This window comes from Pecten maximus, chromosome 11 (assembly GCF_902652985.1).
Source record: "Pecten maximus chromosome 11, xPecMax1.1, whole genome shotgun sequence".
NCBI classification, from domain to species: Eukaryota; Metazoa; Mollusca; class Bivalvia; order Pectinida; family Pectinidae; genus Pecten; species Pecten maximus.
This window is the reverse complement of record NC_047025.1, coordinates 13,472,239-13,497,287: the sequence shown is the minus strand read 5'-3', so window position 1 is coordinate 13,497,287 and position 25,049 is coordinate 13,472,239. Positions and strand designations below refer to the sequence as shown.

The following is a 25,049-nucleotide window of genomic DNA, read 5'->3' as shown; positions in this document are numbered from 1 at the left end:
CATTTTGCAAGCTCAATCGGAAAGTCACTCGGGACTTTCCGACATATTTTTGGAAAACACAAAGATATGACGGGAAGGCCCGAATGGTTTTCCGATTTGTTCTGGTTTTAGGGGTAAATTCAGGTTGCGTTACGTCCTCAAAGTGAGAACCATGGTGATGAGAACGGAACTAACAGACCCCGTACAGTTCGTCAATATTCCCTAACTTAAGGGAATTTTCATTTACAATGTATTTATTTATTTATTTATCTATTTATTTATGCATCTATTTTCATATATACGTGTATATATAATTTAAGGAATTTATTTTAAATGAGGAATATTAATGAAATCGGGGCTATGGAGAGCTTTCCTCGAGGACATTGTTAAAAGATGTCAAAGATGAATTATATAAAATATTAAATTGCTTTAGACTTTACAAACTGATCAAGAAACTGAAGTTTAATATCATTTCAAGTATCAGACGTCCTGTTAATAATTTAAGCTTTAGGTCTGAAAAGGACTCTAATTCGATACATCCTTGACAAAGTTAATTAAACGACACTCAAATGCTTATATTATGTTTCCTTAAGTAAACTTTGAATTAAGATACATGTAGTTACTCGATTAAAATTATATTGTGTCATGTGATCAGTATGAAGTTGACAGTTTTACCGTCTAAACTATATTAGAACATTAATTAATCATGACACTGGCCTGAAAACAGGTAAAATGTGCTAAAAGGGCAGAACAAGCCCTCCTAAATCGATCAAAACCCTGTTAAATATGTAGCATGCAAATACATGTAGAATGTTGACGAAGAGAGACAACTCTGACCTTTTCGACACTGTAAAATTTGATAGTACAGTGTATAACTTCTTTCTAAGACAAATTATTTCAAATATGATCAGTTTGTTTGTTTGTTTTTTATTTCGATTTGTCTTTCACATGTATATGAATAAGCTTCATGTCTAATGTTTTTTTCTCTCTGGTGAGGAATAAATCGTTATAGATTTTAATAAAACTAAATTCAGTGTTTTTAAGGTGTTATTAATACATGTATATTGGTATATTGTCTTAATATCAAATTCTTGCCGAGAATTACATGTTCTTAAAGTAAATGTGATTCACAATTTGTATTAAAATGATGATAATTATAATGGGCTAGTTGTACTATTAACTTCAAACTATACATAATCTAATATAACAACTGTATAGATAAAGATAACTATCTACAATCTTGTAAAAAAAAAAAAGCCAATTTATCCCTAATTGCAGAATTTACACTTTTCCTCGTTATTGTATCGAACGCAATAAATGTCATTTACTTAGCGCATATTTTGGAAATCATAAACTTTATAACTTTTCGAATTATGGATCGATAATACGTTTTAGACACATTATTCAGGATATAAAAGCAAGTTTTGCACACATAAAGGTTTACTAACTACACCTCTACAAGTATTATTTCACCTCTAGACATTATTCATTATGGTGTCCTATTGGGGCAAATCACACAGCACCTGCAGTTCTAAACAGAACAACGCCTTGGGCATGACCTCAAAGAGTATAGGTGCTGAAATTCCAGACCCAATGGTCTTCAAAACTATCAGATGTTTTAGTAATAGTTCATCAACACAAATTTTGTGACATATACATGTAGTAAGTTTATCTCGATGATTTTAGTGTATTCTTTAAAAAAAAAAGTATCATCGAATGTTAAACAGAGGGTCGAAAATTTCCGGAATATTTTGTCCGCGTCGGAGTCTAACTTTAGATTAAACAAAGATGGCTGCGCCCGTCCGGCGAGCAATGTGATTTTTGACAGGTGGATGATGCTAGCTTTTATCGAAGTTATTTACAATACTGTTGTTTGCAATGAATGAAACACATTATAGCGGGTAAAGAAATTATTTTGGAAACGATAAACAAATGTTTTAGAGTTCTTACACGTCACAAATGAAATTACTTGGATAGTGGCTAGATTAGAGGTTACATGACAGACTGTCAAAAGTTTCCTGTCGTGTAAAACTCTAATATTATTGGAGTAGAGCCACAGGTATTTGGGGTAAGAAATTATATTTGTATAATATACTATAAAGCCTCGTATTACTATAGAGCTCTATTTTATATAGTAATACGAGGCTTTATAGTATATATATATACAAATATAATTTCTTGCCCCAAGTACCTGTGGCTAGAGCATGATACTGTATAGACTGTCTTTTTACATGTATAGACTTAGATGTTTAACACGCAAACATTAGTCGAAGTTTGATTATGCCATTATATATCATAATCAGTCTTTTACAGGAGCGATCTTTGACAAATATTGATAAATATGCTAAACACTTACGCTAGAGTACATTTAATAACAATTTTCATAAGATTATGTTCAAAGTATTTTGCACTAGCGAAATTTTAAAATTGTGTGACAACTTAGAGTGTGTTAGACAGATGTAATCCACTGCTGTGAGACTATATGGCGATATTTGTTTTGTAGATCATCAACCACGTGCAAACCAACACAATGACTTGGTGTATCTTGAAGGCACTAAGAGTTTGTCGCAAGAGGCTCAGGTGGCAACAAATGAGACACGTTTTCAATGAAACGGGACAACTGGTAATAGGAATTGATATGAATCCGAACTTGATCATATTGTCTGTTAATGTCATACATGTTTTTTGTTATCAGCTTTTCATAGAATGTTTTATCCTGCAACTGTCACTGCATTGTCGTAATACACCCAACATATATAAATTTTTGCTGTAAACGGCAGTGACGGAAAACAGCTGTATTTTAGAATCTTAGCACGGGCGTTAGTTCGACTGACCTACTTCCAAGTGAAACAATATTTAAAAGGGGAACATATTTGGGACATTGTTGATACTGTTTCACTTAAAATGCTTATTTTTTATGAATGTTGCATGATAAATAGAATACACGGTCAGTGTCTTAAAATATAAGCTGTACTATATTTGGCTCAGGACAGAAAGACAAAAGTGGCTCGCCTAGACTCGCCACTTACACCAAATAGTTTTAACAGTGTAATTTCTTATCCCATAGTTATAAGTACAAGAGGGATTTCTTTGTATAATTTGAGTGAATGTCATCAGGGTTACAATATTAATGTTCATGGAATTTTAATTAATAGTTAATGCTGAAATCACCTGTCCAAATGTAGGTTGATACTACTGCTTGGAGAAATAATAAACATATTACCTTGGTATATGTATATTAGTTTATCCAATCAGCTACCTCAATTTATGAATCACCTGTTTAATCAATTGAAATTAATGAATTGAAATGAATTAATATCTTGAATTAATATCTTGTAATAAAGAACATTTATATCCGGACCATTTTTTGCACTAGTTGTAATGTTAAAAATGGTATAGTCTAGACAACTGCGAAGTTTGTAGATCAAAGTTCTTTATTCAATTGAAATTTCTGATATTGGAGTTATTAAAAATATATATTGGGACCATATTTTTGCATGCCATGGGTAAGTTTTCATGAAAAATGGGCAAGGGGAGGTAACTCAGAAATATATGAACCCTCTAGGTTTAAGTGTAAACATTGTATATAACCACACAAGATTTCACTTATCAGATACATGTATGTATATCATATTTGTGGGGTTTTTTTTTTTTTCAAATAAAGGAAAAACAATTTAACAGGGATGTTTCGAGAAGACTGGAAGAGTATTGGAAACCGCGATTAAAAGAGCATCATGCCAGTAGATGTCTTGATTCAGAGGTAAGTTGTTAGACACCATCCTTACACAAGAAATAAATTCATAATAATGGATTAGCATTTTTTATGTCTAATTTATAACTAATTACTTGTTATCAACTTATTGTTAATTGATTATGATTGAGAATTTGTCCAAACCAATGTTTGATTGACTGTGTTCATCTTCTCTTTTTGTGATTGTGGACCATAAATTAAGTATTTAATTTAATTATAGCAATGTTACAAATGTTGTGGGTACATTTATTAGACAAAATTCGATATTGGGTTTTTAATATTAACTCTTTTTCCAGATTTCGTACCTTAAAGTATTTGGTTTTATATAGAGTGGTGACTTGGGTGTTAGATATTGATGTTCCACACCAACAGATCACTGACTATATTCAGTGAGACGAAACCCAGAAATAGGCAATGTTATGTAGGCGTTAAACCAGTAGCCAACTACCTAATATATTGATGTTTTAATTGACAGACAGACAAGGAAAAGCACTATGTCCTGTCCATGTTCCCATACCCAAGTGGTCAGCTTCACATGGGCCACGTCCGAGTTTACACCATTAGTGACGTCATGGCACGCTTCCATAGGCTCCGTGGAAAACAGGTACATGTACTGTGAATTTCAGGTGATGTTATATGCATTGTAATCCAGTCAAATTTAGGGTATATGTGGCATCTTGGATGAGCCCATTTTCACCAGTCACTGGTGTGGAGATACATGTGTGTTTCACACATCCTGGTGTATTTGTCGTGGGTGGTCAATCAAAAATAGGTCTAGATCAGCTTACTGTATATCATTGTTTAAAAAAAAGTAGCTTTGATATGTATAATGTTCAAAAAAAGAAAAATTATTGCATATGATAGATTATGTCACTGCTTCCATTATGTATTGTAAGCACAAAATATTTTTACCTATTTTTGAAAAATCGCAAAATATGTTTGTTCTGCAATTAGCTATTGGGCCAAACATTATCTCTGATTCAAAACTTGGGCTGGGCTTATTCCGTACAATTGTACCTGCTGCCCCCATTGCATGATCGTAAGAGGCGACTGAATTTGGGATCTTATCTTTTCTCTTCTTTCTTACAAACTTTCTTCTTCCTAATGTCTCCCTTGACAATGCCTCACTTTTGGCCTTTAGTTGAGCGTTCGCCCCTTTGAGGAAGGCTTTGGGTTCTGTCCCCTAGCCGAGACATACCAGAGTCTTTAAAAATGGTAGTTGCTACTCCTGCTAAGCGCTCAGCATATTAGGAGTGGGACGACTGGTTCACCCGTTGTCAGTATAATGTGACCTGGTGGGGTGTCCTGCTGGGTGTCTTCGGCAGTATGCTTCAGTGAGGTAGCACTATAAATCGGCAAAAGTTCCGGCCTATCACAAGGAGATTTAACACGAACATACCGCAACCTCCCAAAACACACATATGCACTCACCACACGCAAGCATGTCGCACGCTCAGGAGGCCGTACTTAAATGACCGTAGCTGTTAATAGGACGTTAAACAAAATAAACCAAACCAAACCAATATTCCGTACAGGACAGTAAATTTATGAAAGAAACACAAGAAGTGCACAACACTCTTAAATGTTGATTTAGTCACACATACTAACAATACATGCCAAATAATGGACATAAAGCTGTATCATTGTGAGTGATGACAGGAGGAAAACCCTGGTAGTTGGGAAGGCAACCTCCATATCATTCATGTCTGACTGGAGAATCAAACCGGTACCCCAGCCACCTACACATGTAGTTTGGAAGGCAAAAGTGTTATCACTGTGCCATTCGAACATTCTTTAATTCAAAATGTTGTTAACAACTTGTAAAAACTTATGGTCATAACATGATTATATTATATTGGTCATATTAATTTCATATTTACCTTTACCTAGGTGATTCATCCTATGGGATGGGATGCATTTGGACTTCCTGCTGAAAATGCTGCTATTGAACGAGGTTTAGATCCACAGCTCTGGACAAGAATGTAAGACTACCAACATTGCTCTGATGAAATTGTAACCACTTTCAAACTTGTTTCTGTGAATTTATCTATATTATGATACAAATTTTGAATCAATAATGTTAAAGATTAGTATACCTGCAAGTGTTTTTTATGGTTACCTCCCTTAGTATATCAGCTGTACAATACAGTACTTTTAATTTATATATCACATCAGTAACATCTGTCAGTAACAATGCATATTTACTAACATGTCCTTAATAAGTTATCAATTTTACAAATTTTTTTTTTTTTCTGACAGATTCATTTGTCACAATAAGGTAGCAGATATCTTTAACTCATGTTTGAAGGAATCAAGTGCCCTGCAAAATTCAAAAAGAGATAATCTTAATATTTAAGTCAAATATTGATATTCCACATTTTATCTAAGATTAGGAATGTTTGATGTGATTGGAATTTATATTCTAGATAATTGAAAGTTGAATACACTTGGTAATGTTGAGTATTAACATTTTGTAATTTTTACAATTGTTTGCATTGTAACTGTATATTACTGTAACAATGATATATCGGTGTTTAGGAACATTGCCAGTATGAAGAAACAACTGGACGATCTGTTCTGTAGCTTTGACTGGGAGTCGGTAAGTCTTACAAAATTACTCTACTGGTCTGAAAAAAAAATCACTAGAAGCTAGTGGAAATCACTTAACATCTCAGCAGTATGAAGGGGGGGGGGGGGGGGGGGGGGGGGGATATCAACAATTATTTTATGCATCAATAATAAGCTTAGTGATAGATAAAACAAAACAAATTTAATCTTTGTTATTCAGGGCCAATTTCCACATCAAAATGACCATTTTTAGAAGTTTTTTCCCACCAAACCTCCATATCTGAATCTTTTGTTAATGATATTCTACTAGACATGAGTTGGCTTATTACTAGGCATAGACTTATTACTAAGCATGGGCTTATTTAATACTAGACATGGTCATATTACTAGACATGGATTTATTGCTGGATTGATAATGTACATTCTGATTTATTGTTATTTAGTGTAAATCTCTATAAATATTGATGTATTTACAGGAACTGGCTACTTGTCACCCTAGTTACTACAAATGGACTCAGTTTATTTTCCTCAAAATGTATGAAGCTGGACTCGTCTATCAAAAGGAGGTAATGAAATTGATATTCAGATTAAAACAGGTAATCGTTCCAATACTGTGAATGGGCAACAGAAAGTCATAAACTAAAAATGATTGTTTGAATATGAAGTTCTGCAAGTGTTTTTTAAGCTATTGATGACATCTTTTGAAATTTCTTTTAAGTAATTTGTTATGGCTACAGGTATTATAAACTTATTAATACATATTTTGTGAAACTTTATTATTTATGAAATCAGTGAATATGAAACTGATCTATGTAGTATTTGGTTATGTATGTACATTTGCATGTCTTGCTGTTAAAATTTTGTCCCTCATGTTTAGAGACATCTTGAAATATGCAATACCAACAGGAACATCATTTAATCATGGAAGTTGCTGGTTGCTACTGATTGAAAATTTGAATTTGAAATTGAACTTCGATAATACAGAGCGTTCAGAATGGTGTTTATAATCATTCTGAGGCGTAATAATTCACATGATATGCCTGTATTATCATGATTGTAAGATAAAAATTTGCAACACTGCATAATTATTAGGCAATTAATATTGAGACCAATGATGATGTGGGATGTCGATGTTTGTGTTTGGTCAGGGGGAGGTAAATTGGGATCCCGTTGACAAGACCGTATTGGCAGACGAACAAATCGACGAAGCAGGTCGTTCATGGAGGTCAGGAGCTGTGGCAGAGAAACGATTTCTTAGACAGTGGTACATTCAGACAACTGCTTATACAAAGGTAATACAAATAATTCATTTGACGGGGCAAGTGAGTATGTCATCATGCAGTATGTTGTCAGTCTATCTGTCCAGTGCCATCTTTTCCTTTTATGTAACTTCTCAATAATAAAGAGACTCCGGGTCATGTTATTGAGCAAGTAGCATTCTGGGTTACCAATTAAGTTTAAATGAATAATGTATGACTACTTTCAAGGTCACAGGGGTCACATGTGTTAGGATCTTGATATTGGACCAGTAGCATGTTCGTATGAAGGGCTCTCAGTTTTGTTCAAATTAATAACATTGTATAAAATTCTTTAAAGGCCCAGAATCATGATATCTGGCCAGTAGCATGCTCAGATAAAGACATACCAACTGTATTACCTTGACCTACTTTCAAGGTCATACAGGTCAAATGTGTAAAAAAAAAAAAAAAACATGATAAAAAAGAGGTCCTAGCACATTTATGATATGTGGGCAGTAGCATAATAAGATGAAGGGCTACAAAGTTTGTTCAAATGAATACCAATAATTTGGGTATAGTTTCAAGATCACTTGGCTCAAATGTGTTAAAATCTTTATACAAATTGTGAATTTCTTATCATCAACACAAATGTCCAGGGTCAAGATATCTGGCCAGAAGCATGCTGGGATGAAGAACTACCAACTTTGTACAGATAAATTTTTTTAACAGCTGACAAGGTCATGGGGTCAAATATGTTAAAACCTTTAAACAAATTCTCCTTAACAGAGAGTCTAATGGGCCTGATAAGGGGCCAGTAACATGTTGGGATGAAGGACTACTGAGTTTGTTCAAATTAATGACCTTAACCTACTTTCAAGATCATAGAGAGCAAAAGTGTCAAATTCTTTTAATGACTTACTCTAATTAACAAAGTGCAATTGGTAAAGTAATGCAGGTGCTGAACCAGTAACTAAGTGCCTTGATTTAGTTGTTCATTGTTATCATTGTTACCTGTAATGTCATGATTTTACCTGTATTACAGGACCTTATTGAGGGTCTGGATGAGGTGGACACATCCCTATGGAGGGATATTGTTCGCATACAGAAGAACTGGCTTGGGAAATGTGACGGCTGCCGATTCAACTTTGAACTCAAAAATGTACATGTATTTCATTATCATAAAACATAGCAAATATAAATAAGCCCTAATTAATTACTCCTGGAGAAACACAACGTACAATAGAATTTCTTCGTGATTAAATTAGTCATTTATGCTGTAAATTTAAAAAGATCACTCTGAGAGAAAAACTTATTCTTTTGGTAATAGTATAAAAGTATGTAACTGTGATTTCAATCAATCATAATTACTCCTGTCGGAGAAGTAACATCTTTAAACCATTTATTTCACATGTTGATATAGAATTGTGATAAAAATTATATCATCTAATCAGACAAAAATGGAAAAAATTCCCTAAAGTTAAAAGAAAAATGATTTCAATTGAAACATGGAGGAAGTCCAATTGAAGGTTTTAAAATAAAAATGTTTGTGATTATAGAAAAAGGTTATTTACAGAATATTAAGAGTTAAGAAGGAAAACTTAAATGTGTTTCACCAAAGAAAATGATATTATTTATTTGAAATGTAAATCATCTCGGTAAAAAGTTTGAAAAAAAAAATGTTTTAGATTTTATGCCAAATAAGGCAAGTTAGCAATTTGTCCAATTTGTTCAGATATTGTTTGTGTACTCCCAGGGTGACGAGAGGCTTGATGAACCAATAATTGTGTTCACACATAGTCCTGAACTTGTGTATGGAATTTCCCACATAGCATTGTCTCCGTCCCACAGACTGAATACACAGGAGAATTACAAGGTATGTCGCTGGAATCCAAATAAAGATTTGTTTATGATCTGTATCATGAAAAAAAACCAGTATCATTAGTACACCATCTGCATCCATTCAAGACATCTGAGTGGCAAGTTTGTTCTGTGGTCTACAGTAACGGGTATTAGTCAGATAATGCCTTATTGCCTCAATGTTTCACATACAAAAAACAAATCATGTTGTTGTGAAGTCTTACAATGATGGTACGAATTCAGTTCATCAAAAAGATATTCTATTTTTGTCAAGATTTTGACATGTTTGTGATTTCATTTTCTGCATACATTTTTTATTTGAGTCATGTCATACTGGCATATTATGTATGCAATGCTCGTCCTTCAAAATATTTATGTTAATTTTTTTCTCACTTTCAGAATCCAGGGGATGGTGGAATGAAAAGTAAGTACATGAATTTTGTTCTTTTTCATGCAGTTTTCTTTCTTAAAATTACAGATAGAAATACAATTACAACAGCTAATTACAGGAAATTTATATTCTAGGGATTATACTAGATATTACATAATCTGGTGATATATCAAGTCTGTTTTACAGGATATTTCTACTGGTTGTATACAAGTTACTGAATGCAGAAGGTTAAAGAACTTTAAATCAGTAAGACACGTGATGATTAATAAATCAAACTAATTAGCAAATATCACCATACCATACCACCTTGGGTTTTCTCCTGAGTACCATAATGGCTATTCCAGTAAGATATATATCAGTATATCTATATATATATATTACCATCAATTCTAGATTGAATTATGCTATCTACTTAGTCAACCCCCTGGTGTACCTTACTTTAATGATATAGCAGTACACAGTATACCTGGATTATCCACCTGTTAATCACATTATTCCACATTTGTTAAATGTTGGATAAATTTAATTTAATTACAACACCTGTTGAATATCTACTGGATGGATTTGGTGTAGGGCAGATTTGATACTTGTTATTAATATGTTTTCTTTTCTCTCTTTTATTTTTTCACTATCTCTCTTGTGTTTTTCTTTTTTTATGATATAACCATCAAAATGAAGTAACTCCTTTCAATGGGATTAAGAAATTATCAAATTAGTTGCAAGAGATGGTGTAACCCTATTTCAAAAATATATATCTATTTGCTGAAATTGGCTTTTGATCCTCATCAGTGGATGGCCAGTGTGTTATGCATATGGACTGTATGGCCTGTATCTGTTAGGGGGATACATTCAATATCACCAAATATTTATGCTTAGCAGTATACTTATATGAATATTATTATTTGATTGCTTTCTATTATTCACTGATAATATAATAAACCAGTATTTAAAATTAAGTACCCTTAGCCAAAGGGTTATTCTCCTAAACAACATTGAATAAGTCTATCAACCTCAATGAGTTACTTCCCCTTCAGTCAATTTGTAATACATGTATATCAATGTGTACATATACATTATATTTGTCTGTATTTCTTACCACCTGTGGTTACTAAGGAGAAGACTTAGATAGGCTATGCCTGATGTCTTATCCTATTGACTTTCCATCCATGTCAATAAAATTTGTTGAAATTGAAATTGAAGATACAAAAATGTATATATCAGAGGAATCAAGGAATAAAGATATTCTATACATGGTCGGTGCTGGAGAAAATGCAGTCAGCTATAAATTGTCTGAATTAAATCACTTCTATGGATGGATCCCTGTTTAACAATCTTTAAGTCCTCCCACCAGGTAGATATTTTACTGGAATAGCGTTAAGACTCCATTTAGCACATCTGTCTTGACAAACATGCAATACCACAGCATTCTAGCTTTGATTGAAAGGCTGTACACACGTTTTCTGTTCACAGCTTTAATGAAATATGTTAATTCGTGCCATCATTGTTTTAAATATGTAGACTTTATTTATTTTAAATTACAAAAATTTACAATTGCAAAACAAGTTATATGAAACATATATCAATCACTCTTGTTGGCTCGGATAGAAGCACGTTAGAGGTCTTAGTGTGGGAGGAAACTGGAGTACCCAGGAAAAACCCATGTTGTCAGGCAGGTGACCCCATACCTTTTCACATCCAATTGGGAAATTGAACCCCAGCCATTTAGGTGAAAGGTAGATGTGTTACCGCTCTGCCACCCGACCACCCGTGTCATGGTTTGGTCTAGGATATGTCACAATATACTTAGAATGAAATGTTTTGACATAATTGATTCAAATTATCTCTGTTATAATCTGATTCCCCATACCTGGTACCTTATCCAAGAAATAAAGTTAATAAAATCACCAGTGATTAACTTTACACAGTGTACATCTAAACAAATTCTGTTCTATTTCAGATTTTATCCTTAACTTACATGCTATCCATCCATTTACTGGAAAATCCCTTCCAATTGTGGTGTCTCACACTACCAAATTTAATGACGGGAGTGATGCACATTTAGGTATTTATTAACTCTTAAATGATACGTAGTCTTTCTCCAGAATAAAAATGACAAAAAGAATGAAACTGTATTGAAATACAATATAGAATAAAAATATGTACAACTCTGAATTACAATGACTTAACTGTTTAATTTTTTAGATCGTTCATATTATGTTTAAGGATTTTGCCAGATATATTGAGAATCATGGACCCGGTGACCCCAATCATAATTGGAAAAATTTGTCAACATTTTTTTTCTGTAAATTGGAAAAATAATATCAGTATTTTAGTGATTTCCAAATGATCATCATCTTGTCTTTGTTAGAAAGGCTAACAGAGTCTTCTGATAATAGAAACAAAATACTGTATAGTTTTATTTACTATCATGCTTAGCAATCCCAGATATCTCCGAGCCTGACCGCCTTATTGCTGTAGAACTGGACATACTTGTAGCCAATGTACTGGTCAGTGAAGGTCAGCAGGAGACACTGGTCAACTCAGCTCAGGTATGATTCCTTAGTGTTCAGACCAACTTAGTCCAGGTATAAAGTATACTTCCTTATAGTTTAGGTCAACTCAGTTTAGGTCTGAGACCCAGTGTAGCGTAGCATAGTGCAATCAACCGTGCGTCTCCGACGATGAGGTCGACTCACTGGACAACTCAGTCAGGGTACAATATACTCTTCGTTAGTGTTTAAGTCAACTCAGCCCAGGTCGGTTTCCTACTCTTTGTGTTATGCAATAAGCCTGGGCACCAACAAAATCTTTTAATGTCAGGGAGTGGACTTATTATCTTCTTACCCTGGACAGGGATATCCAAAAGTTTACTGGTTTGAGATTAATAGAATCTTAAGATGGGTCTGTTTTGTGGACAGGGATATCTCCACCCGATTATAAGAGGCTTGCCAGCCAAACTCTTACACGTCAGTTGAGATATCCTTGTTAGCTCACCTGCCCGAAGGGCAAGTGAGCTTATGCCGTGGCGCGGCGTCCGTCGTCCGTCCGTCGTCCGTCCGTCCGGCCGTCCGTCCGGCGTCAACTTTCCATTTAGGCAACTTCTTCTCAATAACCAAAAGGCCTAGAGACCTAATATTGGGCCTGTAGCATGCTGGGGTGAAGGGCTACCAAGTTTGTTCAAATGAATGACCTTGACCTTCATTCAAGGTCACAGGAGTCAAAAAGGCTAAAATCTTCAAACGACTTCTTCTCAACAACCAACAGTCCCAGGGAGTTGATATTGGGTCTGTAGCATGCTGGGGTAAAGGGCTACCAAGTTTGTTCAAATGAATGACCTTGACTTTCATTCAAGGTCACAGGAGTCAAAAAGGCTAAAAAAAAATTAGACGACTTCTTCTAAATAGCCAAAAGACCCAGGGACTTGATATTGGGTCTGTAGCATGCTGGGGTGAAGGGCTACCAAGTTTGTTCAAATGAATGACCTTGACCTTCATTCAAGGTCACAGGAGTCAAAAAGGCTAAAATCTTTAAACGACTTCTTCTCAATAACCAAGAGTCCCAGGGACTTGATATTGGGTCTGTAGCATGCTGGGGTGAAGGGCTACCAAGTTTGTTCAAATGAATGACCTTGACTTTCATTCAAGGTCACAGGAGTCAAAAAGGCTAAAATCTTTAAACGACTTCTTCTCAATAACCAAGAGTCCCAGGGAGTTGATATTGGGTCTGTAGCATGCTCGGGTGAAGGGCTACCAAGTTTGTTCAAATGAATGACCTTGACTTTCATTCAAGGTCACAGGGGTCAAAAAGGCTAAAATCTTTAAACGACTTCTTCTAAATAACCAAGAGTCCCAGGGAGTTGATATTGGGTCTGTAGCATGCTGGGGTGAAGGGCTACCAAGTTTGTTCAAATGAATGACCTTGACCGTCATTCAAGGTCACAGGAGTCAAAAAGGCTAAAATCTTTAAACGACTTCTTCTCAATAACCAAGAGTCCCAGAGACCTAATATTTGGCCTGTAGCATGCTGGGGTGAAGGGCTCCCAAGTTTGTTCAAATGAATGACCTCGACTTTCATTCAAGGTCACAGGAGTCAAAAAGGCTAAAATCTTTAAACGACTTCTTCTCAATAACCAAGAGTCCCAGGGAGTTGATATTGGGTCTGTAGCATGCTGCGGTAAAGGGCTACCAATTTGTTCAAATGAATGGCCTTGACCTTCATTCAAGGTCACAGGGGCCAAAAAGGCTAAAATCTTTAAACGACTTCTTCTCGATAACCAACAGTCCCAGAGACCTAATATTTGGCCTGTAGCATGCTGGGGTAAAGAGCTACCAAGTTTGTTCAAATGAATGACCTTGACTTTCATTCAAGGTCACAGGAGTCAAAAAGGCTAAAATCTTTAAACGACTTCTTCTCAATAACCAAGAGTCCCAGAGACCTAATATTTGGCCTGTAGCATGCTGGGGTGAAGGGCTACCAAGTTTGTTCAAATGAATGACCTTGACTTTCATTCAAGGTCACAGGAGTCAAAAAGGCTAAAATCTTTAAACGACTTCTTCTCAATAACCAAGAGTCCCAGAGAGTTGATATTGGGTCTGTAGCATGCTGGGGTAAAGGGCTACAAAGTTTGTTCAAATGAATGACCTTGACCTTCATTCAAGGTCACAGGGGTCAAAAAGGCTAAAATCTTTAAACAACTTCTTCTCAATAACCAAGAGTCCCAGGGAGTTGATATTGGGTCTGTAGCATGCTGGGGTAAAGGGCTACCAAGTTTGTTCAAATGAATGACCTTGACCTTCATTCAAGGTCACGTCGATCAAGTATGCTTAAATCTTTAAATGACTTTTAGTGAAAAGCCAAAGTGCAGAGAGACATTATATTGGTCCTGTAGCATGCTTTCAAATAACTGCAGGATCCATATATGAAAAGATCACTGCATTGCAGGTGAGCGATTTGGGCCCATTGGGCCCTTGTTTGCAGAAATACAATGACATCACAGCAACATTGTCTTGCATTGATGTAACGTCCATATTAGATACATAAGAGAGTAAACAGGGTAAGAGAAAAATAATGGATCCTCAGGTAAGATAGTAGCTTCATTCCTTGAGGGATTGTGATCATTTGGCACAATGATAAAGGAATATCTCTGACAAGATATAGTTTCAGGAGTTTTGGGTCAAGGTCACTGTTACTTTTTTTAGCGGGGGCCAGTAGGGTCATGTATTGTGTTAGCAATACCCAGTATGCTTGTTTTTCAAGTGACTTGCTCTGATATGTTTGTTTCAGAATTTCTAATTTTGTCCAGGGATTTAGAGAGATCTGTCTAGCTATTTCTCTGTTTTGTTGGACACTTGATAGGCACTATTATCATGGCTTGCAGTTGTACTTTCATAATCAGAATTTGGATTTGATTATTTTTCCTGTTATAGATCAGATTTTCATGCATTTTGGTACAAGAATGTATTATTATAACCATTGTTAAAAGAAATGATTTGTTTTTAGTTTTCAGGATTGGACAGAGTGGAGGCTTTGAAAGAAATCACAGCATATGCCAGGGTTGGTATCATCACTTTAGTTCACTTGTTACATTGACCAATTATGGACTCTTCATGAGCTTTGTTGATGTTTTGTTATATCAACAGTCCAGAATTATATATAAATTTACATATTTTATCATATAATTAACCCATTCTATCATGTTATAAAACTTTATTATAAGTGTTGTAAGACATATTTATGACCTTATTGTGATATCAGTGAAGATACATAAATGACAAGTCAGTGTACGTCTCTGTAGATATAAAAACATCGGAGTCAAAATTGCTGGTCAGGTACCTTGGTATAGAAATTCATTTTAGAGCTTTCACTAATATATTTGTATCAACGTGTATGAGATAGATAGAATCTTACATGCATGCCTTAATGTGTTAATTTAATGCTCTCATTCAGTAAATCACATATGACATTACCACGGCTATAAGATCTTTTTTCTAAAGAGAGGATGAATTGCTAATTTAAACAAATTTCTGCAAAATGGAAACATTTATCTTACAGGAAAGACGTTTTGGAGGTCACATGTGCAGTTTAAAGCTGAATGATTGGTTAATATCAAGACAGCGGTACTGGGGGACACCTATTCCTCTGATAAAATGTCCCAAGTGTAAGGTGAGAGGGATAAACATAATCATTACCCGGGTAGCTACAACCATCTTCTCTTGTAGTTGTACTAGTATACCCTTTCCTGAAAACCAGAGGTCAAAATTAAGGTCACTGTTACTATTAAAAGATTTAAGTAGGGGTCATGTATTGCTTTAGCAGTACTCAGTATGCTTGTTTCATAGTAAATATCATTGTTTTACATTATTTTACAGAACGTGCCTGTTCCGGTAGAAGACTTACCGGTAGAGTTACCTGCCCTTCTTGGTACCACAGAAAAGGGGACATCACCCTTGGCCCAGGTGGCAGACTGGTATAATGTGGATTGTCCAAAGTGAGTGTTGGTATGACAACCAGAACAAAGCTTTGTAAGATATCAAATTAAATCAAATCCATCAATTTTCTCTGGTAACAATCCAGTGCCTGATATCAAGCGCTACCCAGTCCCAAAGTTTCTGTGGGCAATATGATATGATTCAGGAAACTGTCCTGGGCAATATAGTACATATCAGGAGTCTGCCCTGGGCAATACTGTAACAGTACATATTTGGGGAGTCTGCTCTGGGCAATATAGTATATATTGTCGGAGTCTGTCCTGGGCAATACTGTAACAGTACATATTTTGGGAGTCTGCCCAGGGCAATATAGTACATATTTGGGGAGTCTGCCCGGGCAATATAGTACATTTTGTCGGGGTCTGCCCTGGGCAGTATAGTACATATTGTCAGGGTCTGCCCTAGGCAATATTATACTAGTGAGTATTTTCTATGAATGTATAATCATCTATATAATGATAATGGTGTCAACACGTAAACTTTGAGTAGAGGTGGGCTTATTACAAGACAAGACATGAAATATAACACTTGTTTATAAGCTGCAATAGACATGGGTTGGCTGGGTAACTATGGTAATCAATAAAATTTCTCAGCTGTTTAGAAACTTAAAGATCCTACATCATTATCTGTAAATGGCACACATATGATATAGAAATATATCAAAGTTAACACTAGTCTAACAAAATTAAAGAAAATATTAAAAATAGCATGCATATAGACATGATCGTTTAGAGGATTGAAGTTACTTAGAGAGTCGGGGTATGAAAGAATTTTTTTGGGTGTAATTTATTATTCATTCACTTTAAATTGAGATGAAATGAGAAACAACCTTTTACAGCATAAAATATGTAACTTTAGGTATCATTGTATAAAAAATCTAAAGGCCTGTTCTTGTTTATCGGATATATAGCATCTTTTAATATCCTGATCAGTATGATGTTAATGAATGTCTATGGTTGTTGTCGGACAGGTGTGGAGGACCTGCCACTCGGGAGACAGATACCATGGATACGTTCGTAGATTCCTCTTGGTATTTCTTCCGATATCTTGACCCTCAAAATGACACTGCACCATTCCGTAAGGACAGGGCTGACCGCTTCATGCCAGTCAACCTCTACATCGGTGGCAAGGAGCATGGTAAGTCAAGGTCACGCTAGAGTTCATGGTCACTGTCATTTGTTGTTTACGAGGTCTTTTTAAATGTTAATGTTATTTACAATGTTGATGTTATTGTCAAGGTCAGCATAATGCTATAAGATCAGCCTTTGTCAAGATTATTGTCACTTACAAGGACACTGTAATTGTCAAGGTCACTGTAATATCAAGATATTATCAAGGTCATAATAGAAAATATCTACCTTTACAGAATACCTAGTATTGACGCTGGTTTGAAGTTCAATACACAATGTTTTTTGTTTGTTCCTTCTTTTAGTTATTTATCATAGCTATCTACTCTAAGAACAGACCTGTTTATTTGCATTGCTCTTTCTTTGTAAGAATGACAAAGTTTAAATAGTATTGAGATCACAAATGGAAACAGTTCTGACAGTTTTTCTTATGAGACACCATTATTACTAGTCTCCATGTTAAAAATGCAAAGCAACTGAGAATCTTCAAATATGTCTGGAAGCCTCAAATCCAATCTATGTGATGTTTTTTTCAGCTGTTTTGCATCTATTTTTTGCCCGATTCTTCAGCCATTTTCTGTACAATTCTGGATATGTATCAACACGAGAACCGTTTATCAACCTGCTGACCCAGGGAATGGTCCTAGGACAGAGTTATAGTGTGGACGGCCGATATATCTCAAAGACTGATGTAGACTTCTCGGGTAAATAACAAATAGGTCTCATTATTTCAACATTATACTATACATTCAGTTATGAGAGCGCTTTGACACGAATTGTATTTATATCAATATGAACTATAAGATGTAGGCTTCACACAAAAGCATATCATTAAACTATTACTGGTGATTCAAAACTTCGCTTTTATTGCAGGGTCAGGATATGTTTTATGGTATACAAATTATGTATGTATTAACAGAGCCACAGTTTGGGAATTATGATGTGCCCTGTTACTGGACCAATGTTCTGAGTTCATATATTCTGATGTACATGTCACAGAGTCCCTGTTAAGAAATCATGATATACATATTGCAGGGACACAGTTATACATATTACCTGGGCCATAGTACAGTTTTGTTTTTGTTTTTTTTTTTTTTTTTTTTTGTTTAACGTCCTATTAACAGCCAGGGTCATTTAAGGACGTGCCAGGTTTTGGAGGTGGAGGAAAGCCGGAGTACCCGGAGAAAAACCACAGGCCTACGGTCAGTACCTGGCAACTGCCCCACGTAGGTTTCGAACTCGCAACCCAGAGGTGGAGGGCTAGTGATAAAGTGTCGGGACACCTTAACCACTCGGCCACCGCGGCCCCATAGTACAGAAAGCATGATATACATGTTACAGGGCCACAGTACAGGAATTTTGTATATAACTGGGCTACAGCTAATTAATATGAACTATAATGTTATTATCAAGTTACACAGTTTAGGAATTATGATATAGGTTAGAGGGCCACTGTTAATGTGAATTATATACATATTACAGGGTCAGCTCCAGTTGAGAAGAGTACTGGAAAAAAGGTGCTTGCACAGTGGGAAAAGATGAGTAAATCCAAATACAATGGAGTGGATCCTCAGGTAAATATCTGTTCAACAGTTTATTTTCAGGCAATACATACATCAAAGAATGTACCCAATTTAAACCTCAACAGAGGTACTGGAATTGTGTCTGTTTGTCCGTGCACCTGCAGACGAAAGTTTATCCAAAATGAAACACAAGCTATGTAACTCTTTGAGAAAATTTCTATTATATCATACTCTCAAGCATTATTTTGTGCTTGAGGTTCATTTAAGAAACTATGAAAAGTTTTTGTGTACTTGAATTCTTTTTTCATTTTTGGTGATTTTCCTTGGAGTTATGCCCCCTTTGGTGATATCACTTTATATATTGTTTTAAGTTATATCAGCTGACATTTTGAAACATTTCAAAATTATCAGCAATTTGATTAACATTTTCAGGAGATTATTGAGGAATACGGAGTGGACGCAACCCGTTTGTGTATATTGTCTAATGTGGCTCCTAAGTCTGATCGCAAGTGGACATACGAAGGTCAGTCTAACTGGGGAAATAGCTTTATTTTAATTGTCAATCAGGGAAGGTAAGTAGACCATCTAGCAATGCTTCTGTATAACTTGTTATGCAAACCCCTACCGAATGAACTTCTGTACAGTTATGATTTAATTGAAATACAAAAAAAAGCATTGCTTCTAAAGATGTGTATTCTTATTTTAAAAACAGGGAATGAAATTTCAAAGTTACATGTGTACATTCAATCATGCCTTTCTTAAGATTAATATGATTTCAAACAGTTATGCTGTAATAGGTATTGTTCAGCAATAGTGAAAATTTTTCATTTTAACTGTTTTGTTGATCACGATTTTCAGGTACTATTTTCTTTAAAAATTGATTTTACTTTCAAAATCTATGAACCAAAGTAATGTATTGTCCAGTGAACTTTTACTCTGGTTATTGTGAATTTCGAATGTTCAGAGTAAATACATAAGTGTAACATTTTTCATTTTTTGAGTAGGATTAATTGTGGGTAAACTAGTGGAAATTCATCAATTTTCATTGCTCAGTCTATAACCCTAATTGTGTAATTTTCAGTGTTTTCGGGTGTGTTATCCTGGCAGAGGCGTGTGTGGGACACATTAAATAGTTTTATACAGGGGAGGTCCGAGAACATTTCACTTCAGTGTGACAAAGAAAAGTTCCGGGAGTATGAGGAGGATATTTATAAATTCCATAACGAATGCCTTGTCAAGGTAGGTAAAGACTACAATATCACTGTGTACTGTAATTTTATATATTTTAGTGGCAATCTTGTTTTAGCGGGTTGTTCTGAAAGTTGGCGACTAAATTCTGATTACAATTTCTGTACATCTATTATAATATTGTTGTTAATTACTGTGGATATGTCCAGTGCCATTGTGCTAATCTGGTTAGAGACAATTTTGTTAATTAATGGACTAATTATGTTTGAAAGTTTTTGTCAAGGCACATCTAAAAGCAAGATATAAATGAACAACCCTGGCCCAACTAGTCAAATCATTCGGAATGCAACATACGAAAACGGCCCAGGTTTCCATGGAATGTAAATTTGTATTAAAGTTTTATTTAATTGTCCTTTTCAGGTAACTGAACAACTGAACCAGAAGTTTCTGATAAATTCAGCCATATCAAGGCTGCATGGGCACTTGAAGAATCTTAAGGTACGTTTGTATATTGCACAGTAGTTGATACATTTGCACATGTAAGCTGTATGAATTGTTAGATTCCCCTCTGTACCTATGATGAAGTAGTTGGAGGGATGTAGTGTTAATATTCGTCCATTCATCTGTCTATCTGTCTGTTCTTCCTCAAATCTGGCTCCAAGGAAAAAAGCTATATAACATATTTCATGGTATAGTTTCACATTTGTTTGTATTTAGGTAGTATTCTGTAATAGATTGTTATTTTGATTTGTTAAGGTTGTTCTGGGTGACAAAATTGGTTAAGATCTGTATTAAAGGTACCTTGGTATATAATCTCCGGTCTCAAAGTCTTTCAAAGTTACCTTCCCAATTTAATTTTTCCTGAAAATAGAAAATTGAAAAATGAAAATTAACGTAGTGAAAGTGTATGTTGTCTATTTTCCAATGTATTTGTTTGTCTTTTGATTCAAATTTCAACTTATTTTTTCAATTTGATGTTTTCCAATCTTTTACCAGAAAATACCAGTAGACGTCATTGCCCACAGTCACCAAGCAGAATTAGCTCTGGCAGACCTCATCATCATGTTGTCGCCCATGGCGCCAGCTTTTGCTTCAGAGCTTTGGACTGCCATGAAATCCCAGGCATCTAGAACAACTCACCATGAATGGGTTAGTATAGATGTCACCTGTCTGTTGAGGCAAGGCAGTCTAGTGGTAGAATGCTGGACTGGTGTAGAGACAAGGAGGTCTAGTGGTAGAATGCTGGGCTGGTGTAGAGACAAGTTGGTCTAGTGGTAGAATGCTGGGCTGGTGAAGAAGCAAGGTGGTCTAGTGGTAGAATGCTGGGCTGGTGTAGAGACAAGGTGGTCTAGTGGTAGAATGCTGGGCTGGTGTAGAGACAAGTTGGTCTAATGGTAGAATGCTGGGCTGGTGTAGAGACAAGGTGGTCTAGTGGTAGAATGCTGGGCTGGTGTAGAGGCAAGGTGGTCTAGTGGTAGAATGCTGGACTCGTGTAGAGACAAGTTGGTCTAGTGGTAGAATGCTGGACTCGTGTAGAGACAAGTTGGTCTAGTGGTAGAATGCTGGGCTGGTGTAGAGACAAGGCAGTCTAGTGGTAGAATGCTGGACTGGTGTAGACAAGGTGGTCTAGTGGTAGAATGCTGGGCTGGTGTAGAGACAAGGTGGTCTAGTGGTAGAATGCTGGGCTGGTGTAGAGACAAGTTGGTCTAGTGGTAGAATGCTGGGCTGGTGTAGAGACAAGGTGGTCTAGTGGTAGAATGCTGGGCTGGTGTAGAGGCAAGGTGGTCTAGTGGTAGAATGCTGGGCTGGTGTAGAGACAAGGTGGTCTAGTGGTAGAATGCTGGGCTGGTGTAGAGACAAGGTGGTCTAGTGGTAGAATGCTGGGCTGGTGTAGAGACAAGGTGGTCTAGTGGTAGAATGCTGGGCTGGTGTAGAGACAAGGTGGTCTAGTGGTAGAATGCTGGGCTGGTGTAGAGACAAGGTGGTCTAGTGGTAGAATGCTGGGCTGGTGTAGAGGCAAGGCGGTCTAGTGGTAGAATGCTGGACTCGTGTAGAGACAAGTTGGTCTAGTGGTAGAATGCTGGGCTGGTGTAGAGACAAGGTGGTCTAGTGGTAGAATGCTGGGCTGGTGTAGAGGCAAGGCGGTCTAGTGGTAGAATGCTGGGCTGGTGTAGAGGCAAGGTGGTCTAGTGGTAGAATGCTGGGCTGGTGTAGAGACAAGGTGGTCTAGTGGTAGAATGCTGGGCTGGTGTAGAGGCAAGGCGGTCTAGTGGTAGAATGCTGGGCTGGTGTAGAGGCAAGGTGGTCTAGTGGTAGAATGCTGGGCTGGTGTAGAGGCAAGGCGGTCTAGTGGTAGAATGCTGGGCTGGTGTAGACAAGGTGTTCAGTGCTAGAATGCTGGGCTGGTGTAGAGGCAAGGTGGTCTAGTGGTAGAATGCAGGGCTGGCACCTACACTTCTTTCTGTAGAAAGCATTCTAAAGAAACAATTAGCCCAGTCATAATTTAGCAGAAGGATTTCAACACAAAAACCATTTAAATAATATTACCACTGAAATATGTACGTCAATAGTATGTAACTTGTGTTTTACAGGATCTCAGCGTTCTTGACCAGTCCTGGCCTCTTCCTGATTTAGATTTTCCACTGTCCCTGGAGTGCTGCGTAAGTTCGGAGAATCTTTCAGTAACATATTGACGTCTTCACAGTATGACATTGTTACCGTATTGTATGTCACATATTTCATCTGAGTAAAGGAATGATTAGTATCAGTTGATATAACTTGCTTCACTAAGCATTGATGTCATTTTTTTTTAGTTTCATCGGGGTATGAAACAAATTTTGTTTGCAAACTGTATGAATCCGCGTAGCGTAGCGGATTCATACAGTTTGCAAACAAAATTTGTTTCATACCCCGATGAAACTAAAAAATAATTGACATTAACGCTTATAATTAATTTTTGAAAATGATTTTCGAATTTAAAACAGGTTTTATGTACAATTTTACTGGTTTTAAATGGGATTCTTTTTCTCAAATCAATACGCAACGTCAATTGTTGTATTGTGACGTCACATTTTTCGCGCCATTCTCGGAATTTCTTTCATAGAAGAATGAAAAGAATTTTTCGACCAATCACATTTGAGTATTTACCATGAAAACAAAGAAAAATTAATTATATTTGTTGTAAAATAAATAAAAATAAAGTTTATCGTTTTTATAAAAAAAAACAATAGACAACTTCATGTCTAGGTTAATTCCTAGTAATTTGTTTTACCATTCAGATAAATGAGGATACAAAGTTCCAACTGAAAATACCAAGAAAAGAATTAGAACAACTCTCTGAAGATCAAGCTATCAACTTAATAACCAGTAGCAAGAAGTTCATCCCGTTTAAAGAAAGGAAACCTGAGCCAACTGGTTTCATACTTGACCGTGGCTGTAATGCAGTAGTGACCTTTTCTTCTAGCACTATACAAAGGAACAAGAGTAAAGTTTTTAAAAAGCCAAAAAGTCCAAGCAAAACAGGAGAAAGTATTGAACATTGAGCAGTGAATGACTTTAAATGTGTGTTAATTTATACAAAATGGCTGGAAAATAGACACTGCCATGTTGTCTGTAGTGACTGGACCATATTGTCTGCCATATACACACCTGACTAGTTTTGTGACTAATGAATAACGCATCAGAGGTGATCTGTGTGGTCTTCTGCTGTATGGTGTCATAGGGTGATGCTAGTAATATAGGCTGGTGTATGTGGCACAGAATGTAGCTCAAGGTGGTATAAGTGGCACAAAGTGGCTGAGAAGTGCAATGTGGCACAGGGTGGCATAAGTTGTGCACAAGGTGGCATGGTGACACATGTTGCATTATGTGGTATTGTTAATACTGATGACTACAGGTAAAAAAAAAAACAGATTCAGTATTAAGTGTAAGTGTATTTAAGCAAAATGTAGAGGATAATGCCAAATGGAATAGATAAGTTGAGATATATATTGGGTTGGTTTCGTCTTGTGGTGACTGTGTATGACTCGAAAGACTCTATCTTTGGGTGTAATTGTTGTTGCACATGTCACGTTTTCCATTCAGCTGTCATGGACAGACGAGACATGACTAGAGATGACTTATGTGTGTAGTGTGTCTGACACACAGAGGTGTAGTGAAACAGAGGAGTGATTTGTTGGTGTATGATGGATTCCTTTAATTTTGTAGGCATCTTTTATATACAAGACCTTAAATAAGTGGCTTTTGTCATGGATTAAACTATAAGTTTGATGATTTGATATGCCACAAGCTTGTTTATCACACTACATAACTAAAGTAAAAATTTCTACATCAGACAGAAGAACATTGACTAAGTCTGGGTTATTCTCTCTGTCCGCTTGTTTTTTCTGCAGAGACACATTTGTCTTACAATATTTATGACAAAGCTGTATTACATGATATAACAGGTCAGTTATGTTATAAAGTATGGGTCTCATAGCCCGCTCACTTATATTATTTTCTTGGTGTGCTGGTGCCAAGTTGTGAAGTATTTGTAAGGAATTGAACTATATCTATAAGCTGGAGTGAGGTAGCTCCTTCTCTATCTGATCACTTGATCCAAATACTAACAACAATACATATATTTAACATCTATATGTATTTGCTTGGTTAGAATTTCATGGATAAAGCATGTGAATTACATCACAAGTGTTATTAGAAATAAATATATTAATATAAAATTTAGAATTGGTAACCAACGACTTGTTTTTCTTGTTTTAATTTCATAATATTATATAGCAGTGCACTACAAGACGATTATTGGTATAGTTTGTTCCTAATCAATATTGTTGGAAATTCTAAACTGGTTAGAATTACACTGTATGTACATGAGAAGATGGTTAAGAAGTCAGTGACATAGAGATATTCTTATTTATGGATATAACACTGCATTATACAGCTG

At 35.9% G+C, this 25,049-nt stretch overlaps 1 protein-coding gene across 2 annotated transcripts; it reads left to right on the top strand.

The window, feature by feature from the left end:
* Positions 1-1,761: 1,761 nt before the first annotated feature.
* Positions 1,762-24,846, top strand: LOC117337910 (probable leucine--tRNA ligase, mitochondrial). 2 transcript variants are annotated; one of them, XM_033899053.1, is made up of 25 exons: positions 1,762-1,807; positions 2,483-2,602; positions 3,644-3,739; positions 4,206-4,334; positions 5,621-5,712; positions 6,269-6,329; positions 6,775-6,864; positions 7,447-7,590; positions 8,579-8,695; positions 9,290-9,409; positions 9,793-9,817; positions 11,742-11,846; positions 12,221-12,333; positions 15,284-15,337; positions 15,836-15,946; positions 16,153-16,271; positions 17,243-17,409; positions 17,936-18,103; positions 18,882-18,973; positions 19,355-19,445; positions 20,004-20,161; positions 20,531-20,608; positions 21,107-21,259; positions 22,702-22,770; positions 23,389-24,846. In XM_033899053.1, exons 2-25 carry the CDS (start codon positions 2,510-2,512, stop codon positions 23,650-23,652), a joined length of 2,709 nt encoding a protein of 902 aa, XP_033754944.1. In that variant the 5' UTR covers positions 1,762-1,807; positions 2,483-2,509; the 3' UTR covers positions 23,653-24,846. The 2 variants fall into 2 exon arrangements, with proteins under 2 accessions (XP_033754944.1, XP_033754943.1); XM_033899052.1 differs by having other exon boundaries at positions 1,776-1,880.
* Positions 24,847-25,049: the final 203 nt, after the last annotated feature.